The sequence below is a fragment of the Staurois parvus genome, unplaced genomic scaffold, assembly GCF_062004578.1.
Source record: "Staurois parvus isolate SC_StPar_1 unplaced genomic scaffold, SC_StPar_1.0 ptg000206l, whole genome shotgun sequence".
Lineage (NCBI taxonomy): Eukaryota > Metazoa > Chordata > Amphibia > Anura > Ranidae > Staurois > Staurois parvus.
The window spans coordinates 1119674-1143367 of record NW_028318002.1 but is presented as its reverse complement, the minus strand read 5'-3'; the positions used below and the strand labels follow the sequence as shown (position 1 = coordinate 1143367).

The following is a 23694-nucleotide window of genomic DNA, read 5'->3' as shown; positions in this document are numbered from 1 at the left end:
GGGATTTTTTGGTAAAAGATTTTAGAGCAGGTTTTTCAGCACTGATAATGTTTTCTAGTATTATTAGGTTCTATAATTTTTATCACATATTTAATGCGTGATTTATTTTATTCATTTTAGGTACTTAGCGCCGTCAATTTATGCAGTGCTTTACATATATATTGTACATTCACATCAGTCCCTAACCCTCAAGGGGTGTACAGTCTAAGGTCCCTAACTCACATTCATACATACACATACTAGGGACAATTTAGACAGGAGCCAATTAACCTACCAGCGTCTCCTGTACTATGTCCGCAGTCTCTGGTCATCTCCTGTACTGTGTCCGCAGTCTCTGGTCATCTCCTGTACGGTGTCCACAGTCTCTGGTCATCTCCTGTACGGTGTCTGCAGTCTCTGGTCATCTCCTGTACGGTGTCTGCAGTCTCTGGTCATCTCCTGTACGGTGTCCGCAGTCTCTGGTCATCTCCTGTACGGTGTCCGCAGTCTCTGGTCATCTCCTGTACGGTGTCTGCAGTCTCTGGTCATCTCCTGTACGGTGTCCGCAGTCTCTGGTCATCTCCTGTACTGTGTCCGCAGTCTCTGGTCATCTCCTGTACTGTGTCCGCAGTCTCTGGTCATCTCCTGTACTGTGTCCGCAGTCTCTGGTCATCTCCTGTACTGTGTCCGCAGTCTCTGGTCATCTCCTGTACTGTGTCCGCAGTCTCTGGTCATCTCCTGTACTGTGTCCGCAGTCTCTGGTCATCTCCTGTACTGTGTCCGCAGTCTCTGGTCATCTCCTGTACTGTGTCCCCAGTCTCTGGTCATCTCCTGTACTGTGTCCGCAGTCTCTGGTCATCTCCTGTACTGTGTCCGCAGTCTCTGGTCATCTCCTGTACTGTGTCCGCAGTCTCTGGTCATCTCCTGTACTGTGTCCGCAGTCTCTGGTCATCTCCTGTACTGTGTCCGCAGTCTCTGGTCATCTCCTGTACGGTGTCCGCAGTCTCTGGTCATCCCCTGTACGGTGTCCGCAGTCTCTGGTCATCCCCTGTACTGTGTCCGCAGTCTCTGGTCATCCCCTGTACTGTGTCCGCAGTCTCTGGTCATCCCCTGTACTGTGTCCGCAGTCTCTGGTCATCTCCTGTACTGTGTCCGCAGTCTCTGGTCATCTCCTGTACTGTGTCCGCAGTCTCTGGTCATCTCCTGTACTGTGTCCGCAGTCTCTGGTCATCTCCTGTACTGTGTCCGCAGTCTCTGGTCATCTCCTGTACTGTGTCCGCAGTCTCTGGTCATCTCCTGTACTGTGTCCGCAGTCTCTGGTCATCTCCTGTACTGTGTCCGCAGTCTCTGGTCATCTCCTGTACTGTGTCCGCAGTCTCTGGTCATCTCCTGTACTGTGTCCGTAGTCTCTGGTCATCTCCTGTACTGTGTCCGCAGTCTCTGGTCATCTCCTGTACTGTGTCCGCAGTCTCTGGTCATCTCCTGTACTGTGTCCGCAGTCTCTGGTCATCTCCTGTACTGTGTCCGCAGTCTCTGGTCATCTCCTGTACTGTGTCCGCAGTCTCTGGTCATCTCCTGTACTGTGTCCGCAGTCTCTGGTCATCTCCTGTACTGTGTCCGCAGTCTCTGGTCATCTCCTGTACTGTGTCCGCAGTCTCTGGTCATCTCCTGTACTGTGTCCGCAGTCTCTGGTCATCTCCTGTACTGTGTCCGCAGTCTCTGGTCATCTCCTGTACTGTGTCCGCAGTCTCTGGTCATCTCCTGTACTGTGTCCGCAGTCTCTGGTCATCTCCTGTACTGTGTCCGCAGTCTCTGGTCATCTCCTGTACTGTGTCCGCAGTCTCTGGTCATCTCCTGTACTGTGTCCGCAGTCTCTGGTCATCTCCTGTACTGTGTCCGCAGTCTCTGGTCATCTCCTGTACTGTGTCCGCAGTCTCTGGTCATCTCCTGTACTGTGTCCGCAGTCTCTGGTCATCTCCTGTACTGTGTCCGCAGTCTCTGGTCATCTCCTGTACTGTGTCCGCAGTCTCTGGTCATCTCCTGTACTGTGTCCGCAGTCTCTGGTCATCTCCTGTACTGTGTCCGCAGTCTCTGGTCATCTCCTGTACTGTGTCCGCAGTCTCTGGTCATCTCCTGTACTGTGTCCGCAGTCTCTGGTCATCTCCTGTACTGTGTCCGCAGTCTCTGGTCATCTCCTGTACGGTGTCCGCAGTCTCTGGTCATCTCCTGTACGGTGTCCGCAGTCTCTGGTCATCTCCTGTACGGTGTCCGCAGTCTCTGGTCATCTCCTGTACGGTGTCCGCAGTCTCTGGTCATCTCCTGTACTGTGTCCGCAGTCTCTGGTCATCTCCTGTACTGTGTCCGCAGTCTCTGGTCATCTCCTGTACGGTGTCCGCAGTCTCTGGTCATCTCCTGTACGGTGTCCGCAGTCTCTGGTCATCTCCTGTACGGTGTCCGCAGTCTGGTCATCTCCTGTACGGTGTCCGCAGTCTCTGGTCATCTCCTGTACGGTGTCCGCAGTCTCTGGTCATCTCCTGTACGGTGTCCGCAGTCTCTGGTCATCTCCTGTACGGTGTCCGCAGTCTCTGGTCATCTCCTGTACGGTGTCCGCAGTCTCTGGTCATCTCCTGTACGGTGTCCGCAGTCTCTGGTCATCTCCTGTACGGTGTCCGCAGTCTCTGGTCATCTCCTGTACGGTGCCCGCAGTCTCTGGTCATCTCCTGTACGGTGCCCGCAGTCTCTGGTCATCTCCTGTATGGTGCCCGCAGTCTCTGGTCCAGAATATTTCTTGTTTTCCTCCTCTAAAACCTAGGTTCATCTTATGGTCAGGTGCGTCTTATGGAGTGAAAAAATATGGTATTTCGTAGTCCATGTGTTCACTGTGTCCTTTTACTGGACTTTTGTAAGTTTTATCTTCACAAAGAAAAATATTCCACTCTACACAATCACTCCTCACCCATGTCATCAGTTTTTTCAATGGCGCCTATATTTGTGAGCAGCTATTTTCAAGGATGATCTACACAAAGGGTAAAATTGGAACCAAAATATCTCATGAGCACCTTGAGAATTTATTGGGAATTGCTGCTCCATCCATTAAACCAGATATTGATGTGTTAATTTATCAAAAACAGTATCCAATATTGCACTAGTTTGTTGCCCTCTTTTACTTTTATAATAGAAAAAAAAATTTAAAATAATTTTATAATGGGTACATTATGTATATCTGTGATCATTAACTTGAGATCTTCCCCACCTTTTCTGCTCATGAGCTATCCTTATTGTTTGTGTATTTTATTTGTGGCCCAAGACAATTCCTTTTCTTCCAAAGTGGCCCACTTTCAAGGGCATTTCCTCTTCAACATAAGGCAGCATGACCTCTTCAAGTATTCTGATGTATTCAAACTGATCCATGATCCCTGGTATGCGATAAATAGGCCCAACACCGTAGTATGAGAAACATCCCCATATCATGATGCTTGCACAACCATGCTTCACTGTCTTCACAGTGTACTGTGGCTTGAATTCAGTGTCTGGGGGTCGTCTGACAAACTGTCTCTGGCCACTAGACCCAAAAAGAACAATCTTACTTTCATCAGTCCACAAAATGTTCCGCCATTTCTCTTTAGGCCAGTCAATGTACTCTTTGGCAAATTGTAACCTCTTCAGCACGTCTTTTTTTCAACAGTGGGACTTTGTTACTGTATGTAACATTACATCTGCTAGTATATGCTGAAATCTGCATTGGCTATCCATAGTACAGACAGACAGCAACTTTTTTTTCTCACTGTGGAATCTAAGGGGTTAATCCTCCGAATTGTGTAGAAAGGCTGTTTGATCCTGTCTTCTCTGACCCTCCCCTTCCTTCACAGTCCCCAATCCATCAGCTGATAGTACAGAACCCTAGGAGCAACTCAGCACATGCTCATTTTGTTGTGTATTGCTAGAGTGTTTTTATTTTTATTTTTTCGGGGGAGGGTGCATGTGATCGGCACAGGTCCAATCAGCACTGCCCAGACAGAGGGTCAGGGATCATGCAGCCTCATAGGACAGCTAGAGCAGAATGAAAGCTCCTCCTACAAGCTTTAACCAGTGCTCAGTTGGATACTGATAGACTGCTATACACTGCTGATGAGAAGGTATTTAGCAGTTCATATTTACTAAAATAATTGCTTTTCTAAGTTCTGTGTACTGGGGAGACCAAATATAGTGAATGCAGGGTCCTGGGTTTAGTAACACTTTAAGTTTTGACTTTTATAAAGAATATTCTGAATGGGATTATAGGATTCATAGCAAAAAATTGTTGTTTAGAGTAAGCAAGAACATGAAAGCCTGAAACTCTAATACTCCCTTTTTTTTAGCCTAGCTTTGGTGACAACTTCTTTTCTTCTGCATTCCTGACATGTCCCTCAGGCATACTCCTCTCTCTTTAAAGTAATGGGTATTTTTTGAGAATCAATGTAGCAAATATATTAAATTATTCTTTCTTCCACCTAACAGCTGCTGTTGAGAAAAGAGTGGAAGAACTGGAAAAAATAAATGCAGAACTTCTTAGGACCAAGCAGCAACTGGAGCAAGAATTTAATCAGAAGAGAGCTAAGTTTAAGGAGTTATACTTGACCAAGGAAGGTAAGTCTCACCTTCCCACTGACAGGATTTGTTTTACTTTATTTTTAATTTGTTTGGGTGGGCTGGTGGTTAAAGCAGCTGTAAACTTCAGTAGTGTTGAACACTTTTATTTTTTTTTTATAAATAAGTAAAGCTATCAAAATATTACATCTAGGTTTCTTATGACATCATTACACTACATCACTAGAAGGAATAATGTTAGCTGCCGAATGCCTGCATTTTAAAGACAATGAAACAAAAGTAGACCAGCAGCTACACAGGAGGGGAGAAGCGGCTGAAAGGGAATCCACCAAACTCAAGCCAGGATGGATGGGCCAGCTTTTTACTGACTACGGAAGGTACAGATATGCTGTGCTCTTGCACAGTGTACCCGTACAAACAGCGAGATGACACAAGACCTAAACTGACCACTCAAGCAAGGATCAGCTTCCATGGTTATAGTGGTCAGTATACTCTCAGGAGGAGCAGCACAGGCAGGATCAACCAGGTATTGCACAACACCAGCAGGCACAAATAAAATAGTAACATTAAAAAACACATTAACCGCTTCCCTACCACCCTATAGCAGAAATGCGTGATATTACATTTCCAGGTAGGGGGTGCGCGTGCACCTTACCTGCGCCGCCGTTTGCAGCCTCGGCTGTCAATCACCAGGTCCCGGCCGATGATTGCCAAGCGTCTCCAACAGGGAGGAGAACTGTTTGTAAGTCTCCTAGATTGTAAGCTCGAAAGAGCAGGGCCCTCGAACCCCTCGTGTATTGTATTGTTACTGTCTTGTCTCATGTACTGTTCCCCCTGCTACTGTACAGCGCTAAGCATACCCTTTGGCGCTATATAAATACTGTATAATAATAATAATAAACAAAACCGTTCTCCCTGTCAGCTCGTGCACACTGCTTTGGATGGCCATGCAATGCAGTGTGCTTACAGTGAAGCACACGGACACAGCACATAGTGAAACAGCACACAGTTAACACTTTGATTGCCCCTCATGTTAACCCCTTCCTGCCTTGTTCCATTAGTAGTGTCAGTGCTTTTTTTTTTTTTTTTTTTTTTTTTTTTTAGCATTGATCACTGTATTGGTGTCACTGGGGATGTCAGTGACACCAAGTCAGTTCCTCCCAGTGTCAGAATGCCTGCTGCAGTCCCGCTATAAGTTGCTAATTGTTGCCATTACTAGTAAGAAAAAAAAAAAATCATAGTATATATACACCGCCATTTGTAAACACTATAACGTTCACGTAAACCAATTAATTTACATACAGTTAGGTCCATATATATTTGGACATAGACTCAATTTTAGTTTTGTTCAGGTATTTACCAAAACATATTCAAGCTATAGTTATATAATGGATATGTGCTGAAAGTGCACACTCTCAGGTTTAATTTGAGGGTATGTACATCCAAATTGGGGGAATGGTTTAGGAATTACAGCTCTTAAGAGTAGCCATCCCCCCTTTTTCAAGGGACCAAAAGTAATTGGACAAATGATTATAATCATAAATAAAATGCTGACTTGTAATATTTTGTTGAGAATCCTTTACTGGCAATGACTGCCTGAAGTCTGGAACCCATGGACATTACCAAAGACTGGGTTTCCACCTTTCTGGTGCTTTGCCAGGCTCTAACTGCAGCTGTCTTCAGTTGTTCTTTGTTTGTTGGTCTTTCTGCCTTTAGTTTTGCCTTCACCAAGTGAAATGCATGCTCAATTGGGTTGAGATCAGGTGATTCCATTTCTTTTCCTTCAAAAGCTCTTGAGTTGCTTTTCCAGTGTGTTTTGGATCATTGTCCATCTGTACTGTGAAGTGCTGTCCAATCAACTTTGCTGCATTTGGCTGAATCTGGGCTGACCGTATACCTCTAAGCACTGCAGAATTCATCCGGCTGCTTCTGTCACATCATCAATAAACACCAATGACCCAATGCCACTGGAAATCATGCATGCTCATGCCATCACACTGCCTCCACCATGTTTTACAGATGACGTTGTGTGCTTTGGATCATGAGCTGTTCCAAGCCTTCTCCACAAGTTTTTCTTCTCGTCATTCTGGTACAGATTAATCTTTGTTTCATCTGCCCAAAGAATGCTTTTCCAGAACCGGTCTGGCTTTTTTAGATGTTTTTTTGGCAAAGTCTAATCTGCCTTTTTTATCTATATTCTAGGCTTATGAATGGTTTGCACCTTGTGGTGAACCCTCTGTATTTGCTCTCGTGAAGTTTTCTCTTGTTTGTAGACTTTGACAATGATACGCCCACCTCCTAGAGAGTGTCCTTCATTTGTCTGGATGTTGTGAATGGGTTTTTCTTTACCATAGAGCGGATCCTGCGATCATCCACCACTGTTGTCTTCCGTGGACGTCCATGCCTTTTTATGTTGCTGAGCTCACCGGTGCATTCTTCTTTCCTCAGAATTTACTAAACTGTTGATTTGGCCACTCCTAATGTTGCTGCTATCGCTCTGATGTATTTGTTTAGTTTCTGAAGCCTTACAATGGCCTATTTTACTTGCATGGACAGTTCCATTGAATGCACCTTTTACCTGCTTAATTGATGAAGAAATAACGAAGGAGTAGCCTACACTTGGCCATGAAACAGCTTTTGATTCAATTTTCTAATTTCGTTTGGTCCTTTGAAAAAGGGAGGATGGCTACTCTTAAGAGCTGTAGTTCCTAAACCCTTCCCCCAAATTGGATATACTTACCCCCAAATTAAACCTGAGAGTGTGCAGTTTCAGCCCATTTCCATTATATAACTATAGCTTGAATATATTTTGGTAAATACCTGAAAAAAACTAAAATTGTGCCTGTGTCCAAATATATATGGACCTAACTATATTGGGATTTTTTGTTAGCAAAGACATATAGCAGAATACATTTTAGCCTAAATTTACGATGAAATTTGATTTTTTACTGGACATGTTTAATTGCAAAAAGTGAAAAATATTGTTTTTTTTCTCAGAATTTTCGGTCTTTTTTTTTTTCTTTTCTTTTCTATAGTGCAAAAAAAAACTGCACAGGCAATTAAATACCACCGAAAGAAAGCTCAATTAGTGGGAATAAAGTACTTAAATATAATTTGGGTTCAGCGTTGCATGACAGTGCAATTGTCAGATAATGTAACACAGTGCTGTAATGCAAAAAATGGCCTGGTCAGGAAGGGGGGTAAATCCTCAGCAGGGCAAGTGGTTAATAGACATTAAAGTAACATGATTTTTTTTGTGTTTATAAACACGTTAATGTCATTGTTGTGGGCTTTTGTGATTTGAATAGTGTACTACTTATTTTTTGTATTTTTGTGTGTGTGTGTGTGTGTGTGTGTGTGTGTGTGTGTGTTATAGGTTTCTTGTGGTTCCATTATTTAGCTTGATCATTTAAAGATTGTAATGTGTAACTGTGCTCAGCAATAGAAAATATCTTTGTCCAGGTAAAGCCAAAACTTTTTGGCTTTTTCAAGTCCTTTTTTGACATGGTAACCATTGTTTCCATTACAGAAAGTCATGGTTTTAATTAATCAGTACTCTAGCAAAAACACATGCTTTTGGCTTTATATACATTTTAAGTGTACATACAGTTGATTCTGAGGTGATATTTGTTCTAGTATATTTTGATTACTGTTATGGAACTGGTGATAAAGGAGCATTTTTTTAATGAGATTCCATTTGATAGGTAAATACAGTGTTAATTGCACATGGGATATGTTTTTAGTGACTAATTGAGAGTGAGAGCTGTAATATGGATGTAATGTTTTTAAATATACTTGGATATTAATGTACCATAACGTAATAGATTTTAGGGTCTTAAATGAGGCAGAATGATTTTTAGCGATCACGTCGTCAGTTATAGAGGGAATGGAATGAGTTTATGGTGTATAACAATAGAGAGTGGTGGCCATATTACAAGAGCTTGTGTCCTGACACAACACAATGTTTTAGCAGTTCTAAGGTGTATGTAGACCATAAAAAGAAGGTTCTCTTCTTTTTTTTTTTTTTTTTTTTTTTTTTTTTTTTTTAATATACAATACTTCCTCTTTGGCATTGTCCCACCAGCGCTCTCCGCTCCTTGTTTCTCAGAGTGCCCCCCTGTTAAGCTGGCTGCTAAGGGGCACCCATGAGGGCACGCTTCTTCTGATCCTTCCTCACAGGATTTGACCGACAGCAGCGGGAGTAAAAAAGCAATTTTGATGTATCTAGAAATCCAGCGAGTTTATAATTTTCTGTCTTGTGTGAGCGGACAGCACAATGCTTCTGCTGCAGTGAAATCCCAATCAGTTTTATCAGACCTAGCCAGGGTGACAAAGCTGCATCTCCTCCTCCATAGATGCAACACATTGAGTGAGTGTTGTCACTCTAGGACAGAAAGTGAATTCCTAGAAATTTCACCAGGTGAAAATATAGAAAAAGAGTCGGAAAAAGAAATCTAATGCACCCACAACAGGACTGGTAAACCTCATTATATAAAATTTTGCTTTTGGGTGTAGATACACTTTAAAGTGGTTGTAAAGCTAGGAGGTTTTTTTTTTTACCTTTTTAATGCATTATATGCATTAAGATAAATAAACCTTCTGTGGCCTGCTCTCCTCCCAGCCCTCCTTTTACTTACCTTATCCTGATCTCAATCCAATGTGCATGAGAGCAGAGGCTCTCCTGGTTCTCTTCCTCCTCATTGGCTAAGAGACAGCCAATGGATCCCACTGTTGTCATTCACAGCCAGTGAGGAGAGGCTGGGGCGGGCCTACATGAGTGCCCCAATCGCAAAGCTGCTATGGGGCTATTATCAGGGGGAGGTTCCCAGAGTGGCCAGGAGGGAGCTTGAGAAGAGTAGAATTGGGGCTGTTCTATGCAAAACCATTGCACAGAACAGGTAAGTATGACAGGTTTCATTTTAATTGTAATTATTTTTTTTCTCCTCTGCCTAGTGTCCTACTCCTGTAGATGGTGCTATAAATTCTATGGTTGAAAATAAGAAGAGGCTGTGTCCATCAATGAATGAAAGAGAAATAAAAAGAAATGTTTATTTTTTTTGCCAAAACTCACTGCTCCTGGATGCGCTAGCAGTGGGAGTTTTTTTCTCTGCCTCTTATGGTTCTAAGAATTGCTTTCCACCCTTTTCTATGAAGGCACACTCTACTAAATCAGTGCCTATTTAGCTTTTGGACTTTAAGTAACTATTTGCTAGATTTACAAGGCTGACACCTGGCCTTTGTAAAACTTAGAGAACTTGTCAACAAAGTGGATGTTTCAGCCTCATTGATGCCAGGTTCAGGTGTGTAAGGTCCTTCAGGCAGCTGTTTGAGCTGCAGGCATCCTCCAGTTTTTTTTTTTTTTTTTTTTTTTTTTTTTGTGTGAGCCTGGTAATTTTTTTTTTTTTTTTTTTTGTTGCTGCTGTTCCTATCTTACAGGCCGTCTTTATCGTCTCAGAGAAAGAAAATGGGACTTTTATACTTGCTGTAAAATCCATTTATTGGAGTTTGTTGAGGGATACTGGTCTCCTTTCTTGTGTTTATGGTCTTACTCCTGGTACTGCTTTTCTACAAAACTAAGGCATGCCGAAAGTGGGAGAGGTTATACTAGGCTAGCTACTTTTTTTTGCCTGTTGACTTGAATGGGGAAAATTTCAGTTCTAACATGAAAGAAATTCCATTGGCACAAGCCCTTAGGATGTTTTTGACAATGTTGTTTTGGTGGTTGCATGTCAAGGGGGTTGTGGTGGTAGAGAGGGCTGCATCTTGGCATAGGGCAAAACAGTCAGAGAAGGCTTCCTGTCAGCATGAGTTGAGGTGGCTAGAGAGTGCCACATGTTGGCATTTTTTTTGAGGGGCCGGAGAGGACTGCAGGTTAGCATGGATTGATGATGTGGACAGGAATGCAGGTTGCCTTTATTGAGGGGCCAGAGAGGACTGCATGTTGGCATGGATTGAAGGGCAGGAGAAGACTGCAGGTTGGCCTGGGTTGAGGGACTAGTGAGGACTGCAGGTTGGCCTGGGTTGAAGAGCCAGAGAGGACTGCAGGTTGGCCTGGGTTGAGGGGCCAGAGAGGACTGCAGGTTGGCCTGGGTTGAGGGGCCAGAGAGGACTGCAGATTGGTCTGGGTTGAGAGGTCAGAAAGAACTGTAGGCTGGCCTGGGTTGAGAGGTCGGAGAGGACTGTAGGCTGGCCTGGGTTGAAGGGTCGGAGAGGAATGTAGGCTGGCCTGGGTTGAGAGATCGGAGAGGACTGTAGGCTGGCCTGGGTTGAGAGGTCGGAGAGGACTGTAGGCTGGCATGGGTTGAGGGGTCGGAGTGGACTACAGGCTGGCATGGGTTGAGGGGTCGGAGAGGACTGTAGGCTGGTTTGGATTCAGGGGTTGTAGAGGACTGCATATCGGCATGTGTTAAGGTCACAAGAATGGGCTAGATGACCGCAGGCAGCGAGGTGGTCAGGGACAGCATCAGGTCAGTGGGTTGTTATGCATGTGAGGATTTTGCATGTTTCCAGTTTTTGCGCACCCTTGTAGACACAGTGCTACGTTTGCCTGTGTTTCCATTTCTGTTTACTACAAGATAGAATAGAAAAGTTAGGAAGTGTAGCATTCAACTCTGTCAATGTGTGAAGGGAGGAGCATGAATACAGCAGAAAGGGTGGTGCTGGTGAAAGGGGAGGATGGGGAACATGGTGACGCAAAGTAGAATGTGGGGTGTCATCCATGAACACTGTTATGCTTGCCACATATGCACAGATTGTCGGCAGATCCGCATCACTGTGCAGATGTGGAACATGGCAGATGGGATGTTGGAGTGTTTGCAAAGCTATCTTTTTCCTTAGCTCCCCATAGTTTATGCCTGTGCTCTGCGGCTTTTATGGGTGGAGTTGGTAGCGGCATGGCAGGCAACAGTGGCTCAGATAGTGCAGATGACAACAGAGATTAGTGGCTGTGGAGGCTTGTGAGATGTCAGATGGGATGTTGAAGAGTCTGCATGCTGTGGTCTCCTTGCAGCTACTTCCCATGTCAGCCATGTGCAGGCTGAATATCACCTCGGCAGCAGAGAAAGAGCAGTGTCTGCCGGTGAATCCTGCCGGGGAATGGTAGGCTGGTGGTGCGGGAGCACTCCTTGACTCATTGTTAGTAGTATTGAATGGAAAGCAAAAACAAAGGCACTCTGATGTATTTTCTTTTGTTTCTGTTTGAAGGGTTCTTTTTGTTAACCTGAGGATAGAATAGGATACAAAGCTGTGCTATTTTGTCCTTTGTATCTCCCCAAAGTTCAGTTTTAAAGGTTACACATAGGATTTTATAAATTGCTGCTTTATGAGTATACATTGGTACAGCTGCTCCTTTGCCAATCATTTTGTTGTCTTTAATTCAGTGATTTTTATCATTAATTTTTTTTATACTAAACCATATCTATTTTATTTTTTTCATTTTTTTTATAAATCTCTCAGAGGATTTAAAGCGCCAGCATGTCGCTGCACAGGCTGCACAAGATGAGATAGCTCAACTGAACCTCCAGTTATCAGAAGCACATGCAGAGATGGAAAACATCAAAGCTATTGCTACAGTGTCAGAGAACACTAAGCAGGAAGCCATTGATGAGGTGAAGAAACAATGGCAAGAAGAGGTGGCATCTCTGCAAGCTATCATGAAAGGTATGTAGCTGGGAACAGTAGTTGCTGTCAGGTTTACCTGAAGGCTGCATCTAGAAAACAAACATGAAGACAAAAATAATTACCAATATACTTCCCCAAGGGCACTCACCAGAATGTGCCTGCACATACCTGTGTCAGGAGAATGTCTTGTATGTGCCTGGGGAGCCTCTCAGCATGGGTGTTCTGTATGTGCAATCCCCGAGTCTGGGCCCAGGCATGTTCCCCATGGAAAATCAATGGCAATGTGTGTGAACACTGCTTTGTGAAATTAATTTTATAATTTAATTCCAACTGTCTTTTAAGCCCTTGTTCACACTAATGCGGTGCGGGAAACACAGCGAATCCTGTGCGCCGCCTGCACCGCATTGCAATCGCATGGCGTCCATGCGATCTGGTATTGGTGTCAATGTTAAATAATAACACCCCGAAACAGATCATAAGATGCAGTGCGATTACCATAATTCGAATCGCATGGATGTGAATACCCATGCAATGCGAATCAGGTGTGGGGGGAAAGAAGGGTCCTGCTCCTTTTTGGTGCGGATGCGATTTGAGCAATACAAAATGTATGGCTCAAATCTTACCGCACAGACATCGCATGTGATTTGCACAGGAATTCGGTGCGGTTCCTGTGTGAATCACAAGCAATGTGTCGCTTTGCATTAATGTGAACCAGGGTTCAAGGACTTTTCTGTTTTGTAGTCCCTGTTAAACGTTTTGTTAATAAAAAGCTAACATTTCCACTTTCTTCTTCTTATGGTGTTTACGAACTTTTTCTGTAGTTTATTGGCTGGATCTCAAACAGGGTAGCTTCTCTTCTGCCATCACTTAGCAGGATGAACATTGATGATCATGATGTTGGGTTTCACATACTAGAAAAAAAAACCCAATATTGCTTGTTTAAATAACTTGTACTACTTTTGAAAATATAATACTCAGGAGTAAAAGTGGGCCACCTCTGAGGTGCAGATAACAGTAACAAATAGATCTCTGGTGTGTAATTCACCTTCTATGTCTTTACAGAATGTACCGGTATTTACCTAACAACATATATGTAAAGAAAAATGGTAGTTTCTCACACTTTTGTGGTGGACACAGCGGGTGACCGTTCGCGCCAGTGCATGGCCCGATCCTGGGAGGACGTTATATGATGTCCCTCCCGAATAACAGTGCTCCTGCCCCGGCCTTCATTTTACAATAGGCTGGGTTGGAAGTGGTTAAAAACATTATAGCATTACAAGTAATTCTCAGTTAATTACCTTGAAAACTAAAGCTTGTGTCGTATGAAACTTCATTTTTTTGGTATACAATAAAAAAAGAGTACCGTATTTGCCAGCGTATAAGACGACTTTTTACCCCTTGAAAATCTTCTCAAAAGTCGGGGGTCGTCTTATACGCCGGTATACGGCATACTGACACTTTTTAGGGAGGCGGTGCCCGATGATGGGGCACTATTCCTGCCACTGATACTGATGATGGGGCACTATTCCTGCCACTGATACCGATGATGGGGCACCTATTCCCCCCACTGATACTAATGATGGGGCACTATTCCTCCCACTAATGCCAATGATGGGGCACTATTCCTCCCACTAATGCCAATGATGGGGCACTATTCCTCCCACTAATGCCAATGATAGGGCACTATTCCTCCCACTAATGCCAATGATGGGGCACTATTCCTGCCACTAATACAAATGATGGGGCACTATTCCTCCCACTGATACCGATGATGGGGCACTATTCCTCCCACTAATGCCAATGATGGGGCACAATTCCTCCCACTAATGCCAATGATGGGGCACTATTCCTGCCACTAATGCCAATGATGGGGCACTATTCCCCCCACTGATACCGATGATGGGGCACTATTCCTCCCACTGGTGTGCATTGGAAGAGGGGTAGTCTTATACGGCGAGTATAGCCCAAACACTACATTTTAGCAGGAAAAGTAGGGGGTCGTCTTATACGCCCAGTCGTCTTATACGCCGGCAAATACGGTAAGTAAAAATAACTACCTTGGAACTCCTTGACATTTTGTCCTGTTCTGCTTGATATGCTGTTTGCTGTCTGGTACTATGCCGTTATATGGTAGTCATTGTTTCATTTTCAGCTGGCCATACACTTGTAGAATTTCATTTCAACATTTTTGTTTTTGGAGCCTCATTTTGATTCGGTAATAGTTTGTGGGATGAAATCATTTTCGACTAAAATGACAAGAAAATTAAAAAAAAGCAGGATGGAAAATATTTCATTAACAAATTTCTAACAGTGGATTTTTTGTTCATTTGGGAAATTACATTTATTCAATAATCAAATGGTAAAAGCAACAGAATTTGAAGTTGTCAAGTCTCTGTAGACATTATTGAATGTACTGATGAGGATTTTTTCACGAATGTTTGTACGAAAATATACAAGTGTATAGTCAGCTTTGCAGCAGCAACATAAATCGCATCTGTTCTTTTTCTTTCCTGTTATTGAATGAAAGTGTTTTGTTTGCATCAATTATAGACACAGTGGGTGAATATGAAATTCGGTTTCATCGCAGATTGGAGCAGGAGCGTGCACAGTGGGGACAGTACAGAGATTCTGTGGAAAGAGAGATTGCAGAGCTTAGGAGGCGGCTTTCTGAAGGCCAACAAGAAGAGAACTTGGAAAATGACATGAAAAAGGTTGGTGAGGGTTTCACAATGTTTCCTTAACCATTTCCTGACCGCCCACCCGCAATGTACTGCAGACAGGTGGTAGCTTTGCTCTTTTGGGTTTAGAGAGGGGAGGCACACATCCCCCCTCTGTCATTCGTTGTAAGAGGTGTATGCCAGCAGGTCTTGGCCAGTGATTTTTGCCGGGACTCTGCCGATCTCTTACAGCGAATGGAAATGCAGAGCTGTGCCTGTATTTGTAAATACAGGCATAAGATCTAGCTGGTTCTTCTCTCCCTGGAGCCGTTTTTTGTTCCAAAGAGAGAAGAAAGACATCACACATGAGTAAAAGCATCATACTGCACCCACACACGTTAGACATTTTAACCCCTTGATTGCCACATTTAACCCTTTGAGTGTACCCTGCCAGTGCCATTAGTACAGTGTCAATGTACAGCATTTTTCACTGATCACTGCATTGATGCCACTAGCAATATATTGATCATGAACAAAACTATATTAGTGTCCCCAAAAACACAGTGTTGGCATGATCTTCCCCATTCGCTGCCAGCACTAGCATTTAGCCCCAATGCTCCCCCCCCACCCCTAACAAGAAGTGCAGTGTCAGTATAATTTCTGATCACAGTCACCTGTAATACATTGCACACAACATCACAGTGTTCACAGAATTGGGCCGGTAAATTTTTTTGTAGCGGTTCAAGCAGTCTGACAGCCAGATGCTCTTTTTTTTCCCCCATGAGTCGCACTAAGTACCTGTAAATTTAGAGTCCAAAATGTCCATGAAAGGTACACTAGTGAAGAGGCCTACAGGATGCTGAGCATTTCAGGTGAGAGCGAAGGGGAAGACTCACTGACACAATCAGTCTCAGAATATGAACCTGTAGACAGCAGCAGCGTGACAAGTAGCTCAAGCGATGGAGAAGAGGTCCCTGTTTAGATCAGGCATACCCGACCCCATGAAGCTGAAGTGCTAGGATTGCATGACTTGTCTCTTATGCAGCAGAGTACCAGTACTAGTGTCAGACTACCTTTTGGTGAACTGGCAAGCACCAGCGGCCTAGTACATCCTGGTCTATTTTATACCAGCACTGCAGTATCACTTGGTGACGTGGCGAGTCCCATAAGTGCAGTACAAGCTGGTGCGGAGGCGAGTACAAGTAGTGTCCCACAGCCACCAAGAATTCGCACACAGGCCCATAGAGCCCTTAGTGTTTTTCCGAACGTGATTGCAAATCCTGATTGGCAGCCCACAAATTCTGCAGTAACTGTACATCGCCAGCAAGCGTGCCAGATGTGGGGTCAAATTGTATAAGCTCTGTGAGAGGGCCACAGGCTATATGTACAAATTTTGGGTTTATGAGGGAAGAGACAGCGACGTAGAACCCCCTGACTACCCAGATTACACGGGGAGCAGTGGCAAGAAAGCTTGGGACTTGGTATTGTTTGTTCCATAGGTGTACCACTTATACATGGACAATTTGTATACAAGCGTGCCACTATTTAGACATTTGTACTATCTTGAAATTGGCTCATGTGACACCATGCAACCTAATCGCCAGGGTTTCCCCCAACGGTTTGTAAATATCTGACTTAGAAAGGGGGAGAGAGCCTGCTTGGGGAATGATGAATTGCTTGCAGTGAAGTGGAAGGACGAATAGGATGTTTTCGTCCTGTTTTCCATTCACGCAGACGCGACAATCCAAATTAACACGGTATCTGGCGTTGTTGAGACACCCCTCTTGTGTCCACGACTATAACCTTAACTTGGGAAGGGTGGACTTCAACAACCAAATGATGAATCCATACCTCGTTTCCCGGAAAGCTCAACGCTGGTAAAAAAAAGGTGTCTGTCTATTTCAATTGGCTATATATAACGCTTTTGTAATTTACAAAGCAACTGGACAAAGTGGATTCTTCCTAAAATTTCAGGAAAAGATCATCACTGTCCTTTTGTATCTAGAAGGTGCTGTGGCCCAATCCGCAAATCCACACACATAAAAAAAAAAAACATAGCATATACACCCAACAAGAACCAGTGATGTGCTGGTATATCACTGGACTTTGGTTATACCAGGATAATGCCTGCAGCTGCACCAAAGCCCCAAATGACCCCTTTTTGGAAAGAAGACACCCCAAGGAATTTGATAAGAAGCATGGTGAGAATTTAGCAGATCTCGTTTATTGCCACAAGTTTTTGGAAAATGAAGAAAAAACGAAAACATATTTTTTCTTTTTTTTTTATATATTTCAAAACCTTGTGAGAAAAAATGAGATCTGCAAAATGCTCACCATGCCTTTTTTTTTTTTATTCCTTGGGTTCTATACTTTCAGAAAAAGGGTCCTTTGGTGCTCTCCTGGCATTTCAGGGCCTCCGAAACTGTGATAGGTAATGAGGAACTTTCAGGCTTTTAAAGCGGCCATTGGATTTCAGGCTCCTGTATGTGGCTAGGCTCCCAAAAAGTCTCACACGTGGTATCCCTATACCTGGTAGAAGTAGCAGAATGGTTTTTGTGGTGTAATTACACATATACCCATGGCTTGTGTGAGCAATATATCATTTAAGTGACAACTTTGTGTAAAAAATAAATAAATGTTTTTGTGATTTTTCCAAAGACGCGTGGGGAAAAAAAATAAATCTTCCATGGACTCAATATGCCTCTCATATAGCTTAGGGTGTCTAATTTCTGAAAAGGGGTCATTTGAGTGTGTTTCTACTGTCCTGGTATTTTAGCACCTCAAGAAATGTGATGGGCAGTCAGAAAGTAAAAGCTGTGTAAATTTCATTATCTATACCATAGTTTGTAGATGCTATAATGTTCACACAAAGCAATAAATATACACTTCTTCAGATTTTTTTGCTAAAAACATGTAGCAGAATACATTTTGGCCTAAATTAATGATGAAATTTCAATTTTTTGGATATTTTTTTATGACAGAAATAAGAAAATATTCGTTTTTTTTTTTTTTTTTTGTTTATAGTGTGAAAAATAAAAATCACACAGGTGATCAAATAACACCAAAAGAAAGCTCTATTTGTGTGAAAAAAGGACATCAATTTCGTTTGGGTACAGCATTGCATGACAGCGCAATTACCAGTTAAATTAGTGCAGCACTGTATAGCAAAAAGAGGCCTGGTCAAGAAGGGGGGTAAATCCTCAGGAGGGCAAGTGGTTAAAGACAAAAATCTTGAAATAATAAAAACATATAATGATACACTCCTTTTTACAATGTATCCAGTTGTCATTGGAATTGGGTCAGGAGGAAATGCATTCCCCTGCTAACAGGAAGATGTGGGGGTTCTTGCCTCACAGACTGGCACCGATCCTTATAGAAGGCCTGCCAGGTGCTTGCTGCAATGCTTAGATGATCCTTCCTGTGCTTGCTATACTTAGATTATCCTTATTAATACTTATATAATATATTGCCGCGTACACATATATCAATAGCTCATCATGAATTCCATTGAGAATTGGCCTTTGTTGTTCACATGATCACTGTATTGTTTTCCGGAAAGTTCTTCCCAATGAACCCCATGTGAAAGAGTGGACTAATCTGTTGTGTGTGTGTGTGTGTTTTACATTGTGCTTAGCTCAGCTCAGAATAAAGAATGCATAACACGATCCTCTGTAAACAAAATCACTTTCTGACATAAAGTGTGTGTTTTTGTTTGTTTGTGTTTGTTTTGTTTTTTTAATAAGGATCCTTATCCTGGTGTTTTATATCTTTAATTTTACTTAATATTATTTTCATGCAGAATAACATTAAATATTAAGTCGTTTTTTTTTGTTTTTTTTAAAAACTTCACACTGTATGCCAGCGTACAGATTACAGTAACAACTTTGAATATTTTATATTAAATAATGAAATGAATAGGCAAAGGAAAATCGGATGTAGAACAATAAGTACATTTTCTCTTATGTTTGACAAGCACAGCATCTTCTTTTTCTATGACCAAGCAAGGTTTTTTTTTTAGCCCCACCTACAGGCGTAGGACACAAGGCCGAAAAAAGACTCGGCACCTCCTATGGGCAGTCCCCTCTGGGTATAAAACCCCCTCTCTGCTATAGGCCTCTAGTCATTTCTGCCTCGTGTCTTCAGTAGTGTGCGCATGAATTTTTGCTGTGGGGACTTGTGGGCCCACGACTTTTCTTTTTTCCTTTTTATGTTTCTTGGAATTTTGTAAGGAAATCTTCTATCAGCAGTCGTTCTGGGTGATGGGCTGGATAACCTATGCCTAGTGTTCACCCTAGTCTGACCAGTGAGCATACATAGACTGCCAGCTCCGCGCTCGGTCGGCCACGACGATGTCCCATCCTGGACTGGGATGGCCAGCTACTTAAACGTCTCACAGGGACACACATGACCGGGTGCCTATAGTCCATGTCTCAGTGTTACCCCTGGCCAACAGCCCCCCACGTTTGTGGAGAGGAGGATCTGTGACGGGACTCACCCGCCAGCTCCGCTGGATTGGTAAGTAGTGCCCACTCTCCTCCTTCACCGGACACTGGGGCGTGGTTACTCCTTGGGTTGGTTGGTCTTGTGAGGTCCGCTCTCACCCCCCTTCCCACCAGTGACCTGCCTGTGGGGACGCTGAACTCTGTGGTTCACAGTGTAGGTGTGGGCTCTGGCCAAGTGCCTGCATGTTTCCTAGGCCCTGGTAGTGTTGAGATCCTCACAGCCTGCCTGCCTCTCCTTCCCTCCTGCCGGTGCGGTCCCAGGTGTCTGGGGCTACAGGGATCTGTCCTGCTGCTTGGGGGAGGTGTCTATGCCTGGGTTTGGATGGCTTGCCTGGGCTCAGGGGGTGTGAGGCACGTCCCTTAGCTACGCATTCTTTGGTTCACACTTTTGTTCAGGGGTTTTGTTACGTGGTTCCACCTGTGCGCTCCCCATTGCCATCCTTGGATTTGAACTTGGTACTTTTGACTCTTTAGAAGCCTTCTTTTGAGAGCATTCGGGATATACCCTTGCTTACACTTTTGCAACAAGCTGCCATCCTTGTCGCTATCACTTCTGCACGGTGAGTGTCTAGGTTGGCGGCTTTGTCCTGAAAGGCACCTTATATGGTTTTGCAGAAGGACAAGGTGGTACTTTGACCTCCCCCTTCTTTTCTGCAAAAGATGGTGTCGGATTTTCACTTAAATGAGGATATTGTCCTTCCTTCCCTGTGTCCTCGTCTAGTGCACCCTAAGGAGGTGGCCCTGCATTGCTTGGATGTGGTTTGCACAATTTGTGTGTACCTGTCTGTGACAGCTGCTTTGCGGAGACCTGGTCGTCTCTGCACACGTTTACTAAGTTCTATAAAGTAGATGTGTTGGCATCTTCTAATGCTAGTTTTGGCTACAAAGTGTTGCAGGTGGCTGTTTAGGATTCCTGGGCACTCCTTTGTGGCATGTTGCCCTGGGATTTTTCTCCATTGTTTATTTGGGTTCCCTGCCCCTCATTATGACACTGCTTGGGTACATACCTGCTTGGTAATGGATAAATAAGAAGCTGTGTCCGTCGAACATAAGAGAAAACGGGATTTTTTGTTACTGTAAAATCCCTTTCTTTGAGTTCATTGATTAACACAGCACGCACACTTCTAGGGAGATTTCTACTTTGACACTGCTTGTGAATGACTGGAGGCTGGTGTAGCAATCGTGCACACAGAGATGGACACGGTCTTCCATTTTGCTCCAAACCCTCCATCTTGTATCTCTCTCTCCCTCTTCCCTCATCCCCTCTCCCTCTCTGAGTGATGTGGTCTGGATGAGGCAGAGGTCACAGGCAGTCAAGCTCAGCGGGAGAGCTTCAGGACTATAAAATCCTAACCTAGCTGGTGCCTAGATGTCTGTTAGCTGCTGAATCTGCGATATCGTAAAGCCATAAACCGAGCCCACACTGAGCTTTAAAAGACATTCCAGCTAGCTGTGAAACAGACTTACATTTAAAAACCCAGTTTTCCATATAATTTTATATCTCCAAATAGGAAATAATTACACAAACATGGAGCACATATTCGGATGGCTCACTTTAATACAAATCGCCTGATATATTACACCCCCTAGCTGACAGCTCCAGGAGAGCAGAAAATAACATCTCCTTAACCGTCCTAGCAGGTATGTCATATTTCATATCTAGACATTCTGCAGATGATTCTGTGTATTAATCTACCCGTGGGTGGAATGTTAAATGTACCTAGGAAAAGTTATTGACCATAGTATAATTTGGTCAGAGCCTGAGCTTCCTGCCTACAACTCCCTCCCCAAATGAGGCGATTGGTTCTCTGGTTCAGGGAGACACCCTGCTGAGTTCCTGGAAAAAGGCTGTTATGCTTGAAGCTAAAAAAAGCTGAGTTGAGCTAAGTTGAAGAAATCTCCCTTTTAACATCAGGAACCAACTTTGGGAGATAAGGCACCCTTCTGCTCTGAAACTTGAAAGCTGCTTAAACCAAGGCTTTTGGCAAGTATTATTATTATTATACAGTATTTATATAGCGCCAACAGTTTGCTCAGCGATGTACATTATAATGGGAGACAGTACACGAGACAGCACAGTAACAATACAATACAATAAACGAGGGATTCGAGGGCCCTGATAGATAGATAGATAGATATATATATATATGCGCTACATCTTTTTCTGTAAATATCTTTATTGCACCCTTTTGACTTTTTATTAATAAATCTTACTTTCTGAAAGTGTTGAACTGTCTCTCTAAAGCTCTTTAATGCAAACTAAGAATCCCTGCCTCTGAAGAGCGCTACTGTGTGTTTTAAACTTCTGTATATCTCTGCCTGCGGTGACAGTGGTATACAGACGATTATTCAACATCATAGTGTTCTTGCTGATATTGCCAAGTTTCTTTCTGTGTACAAAAAGGAGGTGATGCCAGTGTGAAGGGTTAATTGCGTAATTAACCTGACCCAGTAACAATCGCTCCCAGGCTGCAAGTACACAGATTGTGGTTCATTAGCTGGAAAATCTTTGTGCAGGGTGCAGCTGGGCGTGGCATTGTTACGCACGTGACAGCACGGTTTTAGATCGGCTAGTCCTTCGGTCACGAGTTTGGTGAGAAGGGCTGTGGTCTGACGCCGCGATCGTCACAGCTGGCCTATAGCAGAGAAGGGGTTTTATACCCAGAGGGGACTGCCCGTAGGAGGCGGAGAGTCCTTTTTCTGCCTAGTGTCCAAGGTGGGGCTATAAAACCCTGCTTTGTCATGGATAAAGAAGACGATGTGTCCGTCAATGAACTCAATGAGAAAGGGATGTTATGGTGAGCAACAAAAAATCCTGTTACAGCATTCGGCATCTTGTCATAGTGGTGTTTTTTTTTTTTTTTTTCTTATGTATGATGGATTCGTTCTGATCACAGGCTCAAGAGGATGCAGAAAAGCTGCGTTCCGTAGTGATGCCCATGGAAAAAGAGATTGGAACATTAAAGGAGAAGTTGTCAGAAGCGGAGGAGAAGATCAAGGAGCTTGAAGCATCTAAGGTTTACAAATTTAATTATTTGAATTGTAGTATAGCTATAGGTCTTAAACTCCTGCCAGAACCTCATTGCTCACTGTGTTTAAACCTAAAAAGGTTGGCTGCAGTTGGGCTTTATCTACACTTGAGAATTTTTAATATTTTAAGACTGTTAAACTAGAAAGTTTTCAATAAGAGTTTAAATGAACATATCTATGCAATTAAATATAACACATGTATTGAAGTTTTAATGGCCTTGTAGTGAAGAATTTAAGCAAAAGATGTGAGTGTGGAAGGTGGGGTATTTAGGCCGAGTCCTTAAACAAAAATACAACTTTATTAATACATTTAGTGTTTATTACAGTGCCGTCTTTTTTCCAGGTTACCTGTGGTCTTTTTTGCACGGACTGAGGAAGGGTTACGTTTTTGTTTTTTGTGTCCCAGCTATGTAGATATTCCCCATACTGACACAGGGACAATTTTTTTAAAAATAGATTGACGATTATTTATAAGCTCTGTCAAGTAAATATATACTGAAATAATGTAGGTGTTCCTTCTGAAAATGCTAGTTCCCTTACCTATCATACTGACCTCGTGATTCATATACCAGGAATAAGTATGCATATCAGGGAAGTCAGCGTAAAATCAAAAGTACTTAATAGTTATAAGACAGTGGCTCAAAGTATTCAAACCAGGAGGTCTGCTTAGAAGTCGAGCAAATTACATTTACAGGATAAGAAGTCGGCAGTGGTAGTCCACAATGCTGTAGTTCCTGTAGTTGCTGGCTGTTTTTTCCTGTCCCAATAACACTGCTCCCCTCCCCCTTCTTTGCTCTTGTATCATATGCTTAAGTTGAGTTTTAAGGTAATTACAAGAAGCCATCTTTCTTTCTTGTTCGAGGTACACACAAATTCAGAGACTGTTGGCTATACTACCATCTACATCAGGATTGGACCGTGGCAAACAAACCAAAAAAAATGTCACCAGCCCAGTATATGGAATGTGACTACTGGGCACTGCATTTTGGAACTTTCCAGACCTCTGTGTACTCTGTTTAAATAAATAGTAGTGGGGCGCTTTTGAGGTCCAGAGCTATAGCACAGCCCTAGGTTTGACCTTGTCTCTGAAGACTCACTTTGTGAGTAGGCCATATGGGCAGAGCTGTTGGAGCTACCTTGTTACTAGTCATTGAACACCATCTGAAACTCCCACTCCATTGGTTCATGTGGACAGGATTAATGCTAAGGAACTGAACATTGGGTGGAGTGTCATGCCTACATGCCCTGCACTCTTTCCTTTCATTCATAAGTGACACATAAATCTGTCCTACTCTCCTACAGTGACCTGGTCACTTCCA

The 23694-nt window shown here is 43.3% G+C and overlaps 1 protein-coding gene across 3 annotated transcripts in view; it reads left to right on the top strand.

The window, feature by feature from the left end:
* Window positions 1-23694, top strand: part of RABEP1 (rabaptin, RAB GTPase binding effector protein 1) — a 101321-nt gene that overhangs the window by 24807 nt on the left and 52820 nt on the right. For 2 of the 3 annotated variants that reach the window (XM_089678504.1, XM_089678503.1), the window contains exons 2-5: window positions 4477-4605; window positions 12022-12225; window positions 14737-14897; window positions 22243-22362. In XM_089678504.1, the coding sequence (XP_089534630.1) occupies window positions 4477-4605; window positions 12022-12225; window positions 14737-14897; window positions 22243-22362 (614 nt within the window). The remainder of the gene's footprint in view (window positions 1-4476; window positions 4606-12021; window positions 12226-14736; window positions 14898-22242; window positions 22363-23694) is intronic. The other variant, XM_089678505.1, reaches the window with a different exon arrangement.